A 14,951-nucleotide genomic window follows, 5' to 3' on the forward strand; every position below is an offset into this window, starting at 1 on the left:
GTCCTGTCTCGCGGAGGGGAGCGAAGCGGTTTCCGGATGGAGATGTCGAAGGCAGGAGGGGGAGAAGTCGTCGCCCGGGACCCGGCTCGCGTCCTCCGCTGTGGATGCACCCAGGGTCCGTGGTGTCCCGGCGTCGCAGTGAAGGACATCTGGGAAGATCGCGTCCTGGGTGCACCGGGCCTGTGCAGAGAAACACACGGAGTAGACGTGGTGGGACTGTTAACAGATCGCTGTATACTTACCCCGGACTTGTGAGCGTCAGCCCGGGATGATTCCAGCGCGGTTCTCCGCTCTCTCAGCTGGGCCTGCCTCACCTCCAGGTCGCGAATCTGCTTTTCCACGGCCTCGAGCTCGAGCTGCACAGAGTGGAGACATTCATCCGCCATTAAAGCAAGTAACAGTGAGTACAGCAGTGGTAATGTGTGTGAATAGAGTATTAGCAATGTTAGCGCAGTTAGCTGCAACCACGCCGCTGATGCTAACGGGCTAAAAGCTAATAGCGGACCCGGGAGATCAAAATAAAACTAGTGATAGCGAGGCGCTCTGATTGTTTTTGTTGTAGAATACAATAGAGGATATATTCACACGTTATATAAACGGAAACGATGATGTATACAATTGATTTTTGAGTTAAAAATAGTCAATTAAAAGAATATAGTGACGGAGCTCAAAGGCAGTACAGCCGCCAACAACAAACAGGAAGTGACGTCTTTAGTCACTTTACACTTTGGAAAAGTTATATATTTTTTTTTAAATATGAGCAGGCCTACAAGCTGGGATTGGTAATGCTGCACTGTAATCATAGTTATTTATTTATATTTTTCATTATATTTTATTATATGATATTGGTTTGAGACTGAGAGTATTTTATTTAGTGGAGAACTTTGCAGCAGTATTTTATTTCTTATTCTTTTTTTTATTTTATTATAAATTATATTTTATTATTTATTTTATTAAAAAGTATTTTAAAAAAGTGTAAACAAATTGTTAAAAAAAGTTTATAGTAACAAACAACCTGCAGTTTAATGTTTGCATTTCTTTGCCTTACTGTACCGAAAATGAACCGAACCGTGACTATAAAACCGAGGTACGTACCGAACCGTGATTTTAGTGTACCGTTACACCCCTAGTAGAAATGTATGTATGTGAATGGAGAATGTATGTGTGTGAAGGAGAGTAGAAATGTATGTGTGTGAGTGTTTGAGAGTGCCAGAATGAATTACGGCTTGCACGGCCCCTCATAGGTTAAAGTCAGGGTCACCTCTCACTCCTCCACCTTCCGTTCCTGTCCATCCTTCATGTCCCATGAGTTTGTAGCCCCTGGCTTCCCTCAGCCCACACTTTTATTTTGATAGCTCAGCTCTCCTTGTCCGACCCACAGGCTCCTCATACAAAGTGCCTCGAGCCAATACGCAGTTAGAAAGGGCAGTCTTTCGTGGAATCTCTCTTTCTCTCCTTTTATCGTGATTTCTGGTGCTGTCCTTCTTTTTGGGTTTGGAATGTTCCCTGTTAGCACATATCATTAAAGCAATGGGATAGAGACTGGCCAGGGAGTTCTCAAGTTTCTGGTAAACATTTGATGCAGTTCTGGCAGCATACAATACGGGTTAGCACTCGTTAGCTTGTCATTAGCGTTTTCATTCGAACCTATCGCTGTTTTCTTTTCTCCTCTCCTCTCTCTCGCTCCAGTTTTTCACAAGTTCATCAAACAACCGCAGTAAGAAAATTTCATCAAGAACGGTGAGTAATGGCTTTTCCTGCTATTGTTATTTTCACCTCTTGCCACATGTACAGTTTATCTATCTCTGTCGCAGATGAGGGATTCACATGTGATAAATGCAGGGAAATAGTTAGGCTGACAGAGAAGATTTCAGAATTAGAGACACGCATCCAAACCTTAATTGAGGACAGTAAGAATGTTAGGGCTCTAGATACGGCTTTGGATGCGTCTAGCTCAGGTATTCCTGTACATTGTTCAGTTCCGGCAACAGAGCCCCTGCAGCTGGGCAACTGGGTGACAGTGAGGCAGCGTAGTCGTGGGTCAAAACGCCGCTCTTCTGTTCCGATCAAAACATTAAACAGGTTCTCCCCACTCAGTGATGCAACCACTGAGAAACCTGATGAAAGTGCTCTTGTTATTGGTGATTCTATTGTACGGAACGTGAATATAGAGACACCAGCCACCATAGTCAAATGTTTACCGGGAGCCAGAGCGCCTGACATCTTGGCAAATTTAAAAGTGCTGGCTAATGCTAAACGTAAATACAGTAAGATTGTTATTCATGCTGGCGCTAATGATGTTCGACTTCGCCAGTCGGAGATCACTAAAAATAACATTAAAGAGGTGTGTGAACTTGCAAGCACGATGTCAGACACTGTAATATGCTCTGGTCCCCTCCCTGCTTACCGTGGTGACGAGATGCATAGCAGATTGTCATCACTCAATGGCTGGATGTCTAAGTGGTGCCCACAGAATAACATAGATTTCATAGACAATTGGACGAGCTTTTGGGGCAGATCTGACCTGTCGAAAAGAGATGGTCTTCATCTCTCCTGGGGTGGCGCCACACTTCTCTCTAGAAATATGGCAAATAGTCTTAGTGTTTATACTTGACTAACTGGGGCCCAGGTCAGGAAGCAGACAGACTGGCTAAACCGACCGTCTGCTAGCTGCCTCACGTCACAGAGGTCAGCTAATTCTCAGCACATAGAGACTCTTTCACCTAGATATCACACTATAGAGACTGTGTCTGTTCCCTGAACTAGAAAATACAAAAAAAAACGTCCAAACCAAGTTAAGATTAACAATTTAATTGAGGTTCAACAAATAAAAAACAGATGCAATACGGATAAACAAATGATAAAGCTTGGCTTATTGAATATCAGATCACTTTCTACGAAAACACTTTTTGTAAATAATATGATCACTGATCATAAAATGGATGTGCTCTGTTTGACAGAAACCTGGTTAAAACCTGATGATTACATTATTTTAAATGAGTACACCCCCCAAGATTACTGTTATAAACATGAGCCGCGTCCAAAAGGCAAAGGGGGAGGTGTTGCTTCAATTTATAACAACGTTTTCAGGATTTCTCAGAGGGCAGGCTTCAGGTATAACTCGTTTGAAGTAATGGTGCTTCATATAACATTATCCAGAGAAACAAATGTTAATGATAAATCCCCTGTTATGTTTGTACTGGCTACTGTATACAGGCCACCAGGGCACCATACAGACTTTATTAAAGAGTTTGGTGATTTTACATCCGAGTTAGTTCTGGCTGCAGATAAAGTTTTAATAGTTGGTGATTTTAATATCCATGTTGATAATGAAATAGATGCATTGGGATCAGCATTTATAGACATTCTGAACTCTATTGGGGTTAGACAACACGTTTCAGGACCTACTCATTGTCGAAATCATACTCTAGATTTAATACTTTCACATGGAATTGATTTTGATAGTGTTGAAATTATGCAGCCAAGTGATGATATCTCAGATCATTATTTAGTTTTGTGCAAACTTCATATAGCCAAAATTGTAAATTCTACTTCTTGTTACAAGTATGGAAGAAGCATCACTTCTACCACAAAAGACTGCTTTTAAGTTATCTTCCTGATGTATCAAAATTCCTTAGCATATCCAAAACCTCAGAACAACTTGATGATGTAACAGAAACTATGGACTCTCTCTTTTCTAGCACTTTAAATTAAAATTAAATTAAATAAATAAAATGTATGCATTTAGCAGACGCTTTTATCCAAAGCGACTTACAGTGCATTCAGGCTATCAATTTTTATGCTCTACCAACTGAGCTACAGGAACACTTTAAATACAGTTGCTCCTCTACGCTTAAGGAAGGTTAAGGAAAACAGTTTGACACCATGGTATAATGAGCATACTCACACCCTAAAGAGAGCAGCCCGAAAAATGGAGCGCAGCTGGAGGAAAACAAAACTAGAGGTATTTCGTATTGCTTGGCGGGAAAGTAACCTATCCTACAGAAAAGCATTAAAAACTGCTAGATCCGATTACTTTTCTTCTCTTTTAGAAGAAAACAAACATAACCCCAGGTATTTATTCAATACAGTGGTTAAATTAACAAAAAATAAAGCCTCAACAAGTGTTGACATTACCCAACACCACAGCAGTAATGACTTTATGAACTACTTTACTTCTAAAATCGATACTATTAGAGATAAAATTGCAACCATTCAGCCGTCAGCTACAGTATCGCATCAGACAGTGCACTAAAGACCCCCTGAGGAACAGTTCCACTCATTCTCTACTATAGGAGAGGAAGAATTGTATAAACTTGTTAAATCATCTAAACCAACAACATGTATGTTAGACCCTATACCATCTAAGCTCCTAAAAGAGGTGCTTCCAGAAGTCATAGATCCTCTTCTGAATATTATTAATTCCTCATTGTCATTAGGATATGTCCCCAAAACCTTCAAACTGGCTGTTATTAAGCCTCTCATCAAAAAACCACAACTTGACCCCAAAGAACTAGTTAATTATAGACCAATCTCGAATCTCCCTTTTCTGTCTAAGATACTAGAAAAGGTGGTATCCTCACAATTATATTCCTTCTTAGAGAAAAATGGTATATGTGAGGATTTCCAGTCAGGATTTAGACCGTATCATAGTCCTGAGACTGCTCTCCTTAGAGTTACAAATGATCTGCTCTTATCATCTGATCGTGGGTGTATTTCTCTATTAGTTTTATTGGATCTTAGTGCTCCGTTTGACACAATTGACCACAAAATTCTTTTGCATAGACTTGAACACTCTGTTGGCATTAATGGAAGTGCATTAGCATGCTTTAAATCGTACTTATATGACCGCCATCAGTTCGTAGCAGTGAATGAAGATGTATCATATCGATCACAAGTGCAGTATGGAGTACCTCAAGTCCCAGTACTAGGGCCGCTACTCTTCACGCTTTATATGTTACCCTTGGGAGATATCATCAGGAAACATGGTGTTAGCTTTCACTGTTATGCTGATGATACTCAGCTCTATATTTCTTCACAGCCCGGTGAAACACACCAATTTGAAAAACTAATGGAATGCATAGTCGATATAAAAAACTGGATGACGAGTAATTTCTTACTGCTAAATTCTGAAAAAACAGAAGTGTTAATTATAGGACATAAAAACTCTGCTTGTAATAACCTAGAACACTATCTAAGACTTGATGGTTGCTCTGTCAATTCTTCGTCATCAGTTAGGAACCTAGGTGTGCTATTTGATCGCAATCTTTCCTTAGAAAGCCACGTTTCTAGCATTTGTAAAACTGCATTTTTCCATCTCAAAAATATATCTAAATTACGGCCTATGCTCTCAATGTCAAATGCAGAAATGTTAATCCATGCATTTATGACCTCAAGGTTAGATTATTGTAATGCTTTATTGGGTGGTTGTTCTGCACGCTTAGTAAACAAACTACAGCTAGTCCAAAATGCAGCAGCAAGAGTTCTTACTAGAACCAGGAAGTATGACCATATTAGCCCGGTCCTGTCAACACTGCACTGGCTCCCTATCAAACATCGTATTTATTTTAAAATATTGCTTATTACTTATAAAGCCCTGAATGGTTTAGCATCTCAGTATTTGAATGAGCTCCTTTTACATTATAATCCTCTACGTCCGCTACGTTCTCAAAACTCAGGCAATTTGATAATACCTAGAATATCAAAATCAACTGCGGGCGGCAGATCCCTTTCCTATTTGGCGCCTAAACTCTGGAATAACCTACCTAACATTGTTCGGGAGGCAGACACACTCTTGCAGTTTAAATCTAGATTAAAGACCCATCTCTTTAACCTGGCTTACACATAACATACTAATATGCTTTTAATATCCAAATCCGTTAAAGGATTTTTAGGCTGCATTAATTAGGTAAACCGGAACCGGGAACTCTTTCACATAACACCCTATGTACTTGCTACATCATTAGAAGAATGGCATCTATGCTAATATTTGTCTGTTTCTCTCTTATTCTGAGGTCACCGTAGCCACCAGATCCAGTCTATATCCAGATCAGAGGGTCACTGCAGTCACCCGGATCCAGTACGTATCCAGACCAGATGGTGGATCAGCACCTAGAAAGCACCTCTACTGCCCTGAAAGACAGCGGAGACCAGGACAACTAGAGCCCCAGATACAGATCCCCTGTAAAGACCTTGTCTCAGAGGACCTCCAGGACAAGACCACAGGAAACGGATGATTCTTCTGCACAATCTGACCTTGCTGCAGCCTGGAATTGAACTACTGGTTTCGTCTGGTCAGAGGAGAACTGGCTCCCAAGGTTTTTTTTCTCCATTCTGCCACCGATGGAGTTTCGGTTCCTTGCCGCTTTCGCCTCTGGCTTGCTTAGTTGGGGTCACTTCATCTACAGCGATATCGTTGACTTGATTGCAAATAAATGCACAGACACTATTCAACTGAACAGAGATGACATCACTGAATTCAATGATGAACTGCCTTTAACTGTCATTTTGCATTATTGACACACTGTTTTCCTAATTAAATTTTGTTCCGTTGCTTTGACGCAATGTATTTTGTTTAAAGCGCTATATAAATAAAGGTGACTTGACTTGACTTGACTACAATTAAAACATGGTTTGCGCACATAGGTTTCTAAAGGCTTTTATTTGTCACCTCTAGATGTTGACTTTGTTGTTGTTTATCCCTCAGGTGTTTAGTGGCAAGAGACCAGAAGGAGACTTCAATCCCCAGCCGGGAAGTACGTTCCAAAAACTCACTGCCACACCTCCAGTGGATGGCCAGCAGCAGGCCCTCACCTGTCTCATAAGTGAGAAAGACCTGGCCCTCTTTGAGAAACTGGGCGATGGCTCCTTCGGTGTGGTCAAGCGTGGAGAGTGGTTCACACCAAATGGAAAAGTGGTGAGTAGAGCTGCAAGATTAATTGTTAAAAGATTACAATCTCGATTTAAACACCCACACGATCTTATTCTTAATTTACAATGGTTCAGCAATGTCTACTCGCATTGGAAAGAAAAAAAAAAGCACACACACTCTGTGCCAATGCACATGCATCATCATTCATTAATTGGGCAGTGACAGAACGCGCAGCTCAGGCTACACTGATGTTTGCACTGTGAAACAATCAAATCTGCATTCGTGCTGCCACTGAGCAGGAAAGAGCAGCTGATATGTACAGTATGAAACAGCTTCACAAACGGTATTTTCAACTACACATTATCTGTTATAAACATTACACAAACAATTTCAGTTTCAAAATAACAAGTACTGGGAAAGAAGTTTTTAGTTTGGGTGTAAACACTGATATCTATAGTAGTGATCAAAATAAGAGTAAATAATCTTGTATCAGGATTTTGACACTTCTATGTGTTGTATCACTTATCTCGTTAGGCCTGGGGATTGTGACAACTTGACTAAAACAAGTATTTGTCATGGAATCATTCTTTCAAGAGATTAATTTACAAATGTTGCTTCACCCCATAAATAACAGTTCTTTATTGTATTTTTTTAATATACTGAAGCCATGAACATTTTGTCAGAACCTTTAATAAATTCCATGATATTTAGTTGTCTTTTTTTTTTTCTTGAGAATTATGGGGAAAAAATAATGATTCTTAATTTATTCACAGTCATTTAGAGTTCTAGCAGTGATATGGGGGAGATGATAAAGGATAAAAGTGTTTGGAAATACAGAGGGAGCTTTGTTAAAAACATCAGCTTTGTAGATACAGAATTCAGCCACCATTTCAGTCATTCACTGCAATGTACTCAAGATGTACTATTTATATTTGAGTGATATGTTTATCTGTTTTTTTTTCATCCATCACTTATAAGTAACAAACCTGCACACTACTTGCTAATTCTTAAACTTTATTAAGTGCAACGATTCAGTCAACTGACCTTCATCAGAAAAAAGTGGCGAAGGTCTGTGGACCGAAATGTTGCACTTAATAAATTTTAAGAATTAGCAAGTATTGATAGTGTGTGGGTTCATTACTTATTTTTGATTCTACTGTTTGTTTGATTTTGTTCCCATGTACCTATCGTTGTTTCAAGTGTGCTAAGTTAACAGTATGTTGATAGAATCTCCATCACTTGAACTCTATCAAGTAACACCATCAGAAATGTACATCCCGAATTCCGGAAAAGTTGGGACGTTTTTTAAATTTTAATAAAATGAAAACTAAAGGAATTTCAAATCACATGAGCCAATATTTTATTCACAATAGAACATAGATAACGTAGCAAATGTTTAAACTGAGAAATTTTACACTTTTATCCACTTAATTAGCTCATTTAAAATTTAATGCCTGCTACAGGTCTCAAAAAAGTTGGCACGGGGGCAACAAATGGCTAAAAAAGCAAGCAGTTTTGAAAAGATTCAGCTGGGAGAACATCTAGTGATTAATTAAGTTAATTGATATCAGGTCTGTAACATGATTAGCTATAAAAGCTTTGTCTTAGAGAAGCAGAGTCTCTCAGAAGTAAAGATGGGCAGAGGCTTTCCAATCTGTGAAAGACTGCGTAAAAAAAATTGTGGAAAACTTTAAAACAATGTTCCTCAACGTCAAATTGCAAAGGCTTTGCAAATCTCATCATCTACAGTGCATAACATCATCAAAAGATTCAGAGAAACTGGAGAAATCTCTGTGCGTAAGGGACAAGGCCGGAGACCTTTATTGGATGCCCGTGGTCTTCGGGCTCTCAGACGACACTGCATCACTCATCGACATGATTGTGTCAATGACATTACTAAATGGGCCCAGGAATACTTTCAGAAACCACTGTTGGTAAACACAATCCGCCGTGCCATCAGCAGATGCCAACTAAAGCTCTATCATGCAAAAAGGAAGCCATATGTGAACATGGTCCAGAAGCGCCATCGTGTCCTGTGGGCCAAGGCTCATTTAAAATGGACTATTTCAAAGTGGAATAGTGTTTTATGGTCAGACGAGTCCAAATTTGACATTCTTGTTGGAAATCACGGACGCCGTGTCCTCCGGGCTAAAGAGGAGGGAGACCTTCCAGCATGTTATCAGCGTTCAGTTCAAAAGCCAGCATCTCTGATGGTATGGGGGTGCATAAGTGCATACGGTATGGGCAGCTTGCATGTTTTGGAAGGCTCTGTGAATGCTGAAAGGTATATAAAGGTTTTAGAGCAACATATGCTTCCCTCCAAACAACGTCTATTTCAGGGAAGGCCTTGTTTATTTCAGCAGGACAATGCAAAACCACATACTGCAGCTATAACAACAGCATGGCTTCGTCGTAGAAGAGTCCGGGTGCTAACCTGGCCTGCCTGCAGTCCAGATCTTTCACCTATAGAGAACATTTGGCGCATCATTAAACGAAAAATACGTCAAAGACGACCACAAACTCTTCAGCAGCTGGAAATCTATATATGGCAAGAATGGGACCAAATTCCAACAGCAAAACTCCAGCAACTCATAGCCTCAATGCCCAGACGTCTTCAAACTGTTTTGAAAAGAAAAGGAGATGCTACACCATGGTAAACATGCCCCGTCCCAACTATTTTGAGACCTTTAGCAGAAATCAAAATTGAAATGAGCTCATTTTGTGCATAAAATTGTAAACTTTCTCAGTTTAAACATTTGCTATGTTATCTATGTTCTATTGTGAATAAAATATTGGCTCATGTGATTTGAAAGTCTTTTAGTTTTCATTTTATTAAAATTTAAAAATAGTCCCAACTTTTCCGGAATTCGGGTTGTATGACTATTGCACTTTGTTTGGCAGGAAAGTTGTTTGTCGCATTTGGAAACTCAGATCAACAAAAGAATGACTTTCAGACACTGTATCTGTGGTCCCACCTTTCCCCTAAAGTGTTCCAGGGCTTCATGTGAACTTCCTGTTTCAGGGCTGATCTCTATGTGTCATTGCAGCAGCTGTGTTTTCCAGAGGAGGTTTGTGGGAGAGACGGACCTCTAATGACCTGATGAGGGGTCAGATGTCGTGTGAACTGAGCCGGAGGCTGTAGTGATAGTGTGTGTTGCACACAAAAGGGTTCTTTCCACATGGGACTTGAGTGGGAATATCTTTCCTGAGGCCATCTGTGCAGATCAAACACTGTTTTATTGCGCTATACAGAAAAATGTCAGGACCGAGCTGAGATTTGTCAACTGCATTTTTCATACATGTAACATTCAGACACCCATATCCAACTTAATTATTATAGCCTTTTACGCAATCATCACTATTACTGTTTTTCAAACATAGAGATGAAATTTGAACAAACCTATGACTCTCAGCTGCGATACTTATCCTGCAGATACTTATGATCTACTCTGTACATGCTTATCACTTCAAAATCTGAGTACTGTACAAAACTCTGCTTGTAATAACCTAGAACACTGTCTTAGACTTGATGGTTGCTCTGTCAATTCTTCATCATCAGTTAGGAACCTAGGTGTGCTATTTGATCGCAATCTTTCCTTAGAAAGCCACGTTTCTAGCATTTGTAAAACTGCATTTTTCCATCTCAAAAATATATCTAAATTACGGCCTATGCTCTCAATGTCAAATGCAGAAATGTTAATCCATGCATTTATGACCTCAAGGTTAGATTATTGTAATGCTTTATTGGGTGGTTGTTCTGCACGCTTAGTAAACAAACTACAGCTAGTCCGAAATGCAGCAGCAAGAGTTCTTACTAGAACCAGGAAGTATGACCATATTAGCCCGGTCCTGTCAACACTGCACTGGCTCCCTATCAAACATCATATAGATTTTAAAATATTGCTTATTACTTATAAAGCCCTGAATGGTTTAGCACCTCAGTATTTGAATGAGCTCCTTTTACATTATAATCCTCTACGTCCGCTACGTTCTCAAAACTCAGGCAATTTGATAATACCTAGAATATCAAAATCAACTGCGGGCGGCAGATCCTTTTCCTATTTGGCGCCTAAACTCTGGAATAACCTACCTAACATTGTTCAGGAGGCAGACACACTCTTGCAGTTTAAATCTAGATTAAAGACCCATCTCTTTAACCTGGCTTACACATAACATACTAATATGCTTTTAATATCCAAATCTGTTAAAGGATTTTTAGGCTGCATTAATTAGGTGAACCGGAACCGGGAACACTTCACATAACATCCTATGTACTTGCTACATCATTAGAAGAATGGCATCTACGCTAATATTTGTCTGTTTCTCTCTTATTCCGAGGTCACCGTAGCCACCAGATCCAGTCTGTATCCAGATCAGAGGGTCACTGCAGTCACCCGGATCCAGTACGTATCCAGACCAGATGGTGGATCAGCACCTAGAAAGGAACTCTACTGCCCTGAAAGACAGCGGAGACCAGGACAACTAGAGCCCCAGATACAGATCCCCTGTAAAGACCTTGTCTCAGAGGACCACCAGGACAAGACCACAGGAAACAGATGATTCTTCTGCACAATCTGAGTTTGCTGCAGCCTGGAATTGAACTACTGGTTTCGTCTGGTCAGAGGAGAACTGGCCCCCCAACTGAGCCTGGTTTCTCCCAAGGTTTTTTTCTCCATTCGGTCACCGATGGAGTTTCGGTTCCTTGCCGCTGTCGCCTCTGGCTTGCTTAGTTGGGGTCACTTCATCTACAGCGATATCGTTGACATGATTGCAAATAAATGCACAGACACTATTTAACTGAACAGAGATGACATCACTGAATTCAATGATGAACTGCCTTTAATTATCATTTTGCATTATTGACACACTGTTTTCCTAATGAATGTTGTTCAGTTGCTTTGACGCAATGTATTTTGTTTAAAGCGCTATATAAATAAAGGTGACTTGACTTGACTTACTGAGTGCTATTACTTTTCTGACTTTGTTGGACTTAATCAAACAGTTTTCATATGCAAGGCAATTAAGCAGATGAAGAAAATGTCCTACACAACTGAAGCAACAGGTGGACAACATAGAGTGTCAAATCCATTCTAACAATGTATGCACAGAATGCATGCAAGGTGGAACTTCAGCCACAGTTCAAGCTGGCGCACAGGGAATAATGTTGCTCTGCGATTATGCTCTGAAATTCAGTGATAGCCAGCAACAGTGCAGACACAGGTCTCAAGAGGGGGTCATTAGCGTGTGTTGGATTGTGATGTATACAGGTTAGTCCAGCTGCTGGGAGCTCTCCCCAGCAAAGGCATATGTGTTGACCCTCAAAGTCACACGCAGGGACTTGTGTTGAATGCGTGTTGATCTGAGTTGTTCTTTCAACATGTCCTCCTCAGCTCAGTGTGGCAGTGAAGTGTCTGAAGACAGACGTGCTCAATCAACCAGATGCTCTGGACGACTTTATCTGTGAGGTCAATGCCATGCACTCTCTTGACCACCAGAACCTCATCCGTCTCTACGGAGTCGTCCTTACACACCCCATGAAGATGGTGAGTAAGTGTGCGCGTTCACATCTAAATCAAATTGGTGGCAAAGACAGGGTGCTAAAGTATCAAGGTCTTGAGAAGGGAGGGGTGAGCTAAAATAAGGCTTGACATTTGCATGCTCTTTTAAACTCATTATTTGCTGAAACTGACTTCTGGTGTTGTCCTGATTGGCAGTGTTCATTGTCTCCAATGGAAAGATGCTTCTTGTCAGATCACTTTTTCAGTTGTTATGAAATGAAATTTAATATTGTAACCTTCTTCCCCCTGCTTCTCCCTTCTCCTCGCTTCTCTTCCCTGAATGACCCTCTTTATTACCCTACTTTCTCTAAGGTGACTGAACTTGCGCCTTTCGGCTCCATGCTGGATCGCTTGCGAAAGACCCTGGGCCATTTCCTCATTTCCACTTTGTGTCACTACACCATCCAGATATCCAATGGCATGGCCTACCTAGAGTCCAAACGCTTCATCCACCGAGACCTTGCCGCCAGAAACATCCTCTTGGCTTCCAGTGAGCAGGTTAAAATCGGTGACTTCGGACTGATGAGGGCACTCCCGAAGAATGATGACCATTACGTCATGCAAGAGCATCGCAAAGTCCCATTTGCCTGGTAAGGGAGAGGGTTGGAGGGAATGCATATTTAAATTTACAATTTAAGTGTTTGTTTGCATGTGGTTTGAATCTTTCGAGAAGGAATAAAAAGTTTTTTTAAACAATTCAGTGATTTTGTTTGTATGCAGTGACCGGCCAGAGCTCAGGATTCAGATTGAATTTGAATTAGGTCATTGTTTGTGGCTCTTGATTTGACTAAATGAACTGTGCATGATCCTCATGTCATTTTCCCTTTTGTTGAGTTGTTTATTTACAGGCATTTAATTCTACTGACCTAACTTCTTTGTGGTGTTTTTGTGGGAAGTCGTGGCCTAGTGGTTAGAGAGTTTGACTCCTAACCCTAGGGTTGTGAGTTCGAATCTCGGGCTGGCAATAACACAACTTAGGTGCCCTTGAGCAAGGCATCGAACCCCCAACTGCTCCCCTGGTGCCGCAGCATAAATGTGTGTGTGTTCACTGCTCTGTGTGTGTGCACTTTGGATGGGTTAAATGCAGAGCACAAATTCTGAGTATGGGTCACCATACTTGGCTGAATGTCACGTCACTTTCACTTTTTTTTTCTTACATAGGTGTGCTCCAGAAAGCCTGAAGACACGCACGTTTTCTCACGCCACTGACACATGGATGTTTGGTGTGACACTTTGGGAAATGTTTACCTATGGTCAGGAACCGTGGCTGGGTCTTAATGGTAGTCAGGTACCCCTCCTCATACACTCTTAACTTCCAATTAGTCATAAACATCTGCCTAATAAAAAAAACAGCTTTGATATTTGACAGTAATCCCAAAAATCTGACATTTAGAGCCTAATATTGGATTTGCTTCTCAATAGTGTTCATTATTGCATTTATTTACTGGGTAAGCGAAAAAATAAAATATGTGTTTGTGACAGATCCTCCACAAAATAGATAAGGAGGGTGAAAGACTGCCTAAGCCTGAGGACTGTCCTCAGGACATCTATAATGTCATGATGCAGTGCTGGGCTCAGAAACCAGATGACAGGCCCACCTTTGTGGCTCTAAGGGAATTTCTAGTGGAGACCATGCCTACAGACATGAGGGCCCTGCAAGACTTTAATGAGCCTGACAAGCTTCAAATCCAGATGAATGATGTCATTACCATCATAGAGGGCAGGTGAGCTCTTATACCATAGAATGTAATGGGGCTTATGGGTTTATGATTGATATGACACATTCATATTAAATTGAATCATTTTAGGACAGAAAAATATGAAAACAAGTCTACCCCAGTGGTTCCTGGTGTTTACATGATTTTTCCGGACATTCATGAATTAGTAGATAATAATAAGGAATAATATTTTTTTTATCTTCACAATTATTATCCGAAAAAAAAATTAAGTTTTGTATAACTAGAAAATGTATGTTCATTATAAAAATGCCCATGGAAATTAAGATAGTACACCCCACCCCACCCCACCCAAATAAATCTATCATTTACTCACCCTCAAGTATCCAAACCTGTATGAGTTTCTTTCTGAAAAGTTCACGCTAGCCATTGACATAAAAAAAAAAAAAAAAAACATTTTAAATTAATGGCTACCATCAACTGTTTGTTTACCAACATTTTTCTTTAAATTATATTATTTTGTGCTCAACAGAATTCAGGTTTGGAACAACATGAGGGTAAGTAAATAATGACAGAATTCGTTTTTGGGTGAACTATCCATTTAAAAATGTGATTCATTTGCATGCCTTTTCCAGGTCTAGAAATAACACTTCTAAAATGTTCTCATATAACCAGGTGTTACAAGATTGTGAGAATCCTGGTTCTTTAAAGGAAACAGTTGTTGAGGGGGTGAATTAAAATAAGAAATATCTTGTTTTTAAATGTTTTATTTAAATGTAAAATAAGACAAAAATAGAATTAAATGAAATCATCTTGAGGCCCCCTTAGAAGTCTGGTCGAGATGGG

The 14,951-nt window shown here is 40.2% G+C and overlaps 1 protein-coding gene across 10 annotated transcripts in view; it reads left to right on the forward strand.

Annotated features, from left to right (window-relative positions):
• Positions 1-14,951, forward strand: part of LOC132155152 (activated CDC42 kinase 1-like) — a 126,822-nt gene that overhangs the window by 96,844 nt on the left and 15,027 nt on the right. For 9 of the 10 annotated variants that reach the window (XM_059563999.1, XM_059563998.1, XM_059563992.1 and 6 more), the window contains 5 exons: positions 6,707-6,916; positions 12,262-12,414; positions 12,742-13,019; positions 13,591-13,717; positions 13,912-14,153. In XM_059563999.1, the coding sequence (XP_059419982.1) occupies positions 6,707-6,916; positions 12,262-12,414; positions 12,742-13,019; positions 13,591-13,717; positions 13,912-14,153 (1,010 nt within the window). The remainder of the gene's footprint in view (positions 1-6,706; positions 6,917-12,261; positions 12,415-12,741; positions 13,020-13,590; positions 13,718-13,911; positions 14,154-14,951) is intronic. The other variant, XM_059564000.1, reaches the window with a different exon arrangement.

This window comes from Carassius carassius, chromosome 12 (assembly GCF_963082965.1).
Source record: "Carassius carassius chromosome 12, fCarCar2.1, whole genome shotgun sequence".
Classification (NCBI taxonomy): Eukaryota; Metazoa; Chordata; class Actinopteri; order Cypriniformes; family Cyprinidae; genus Carassius; species Carassius carassius.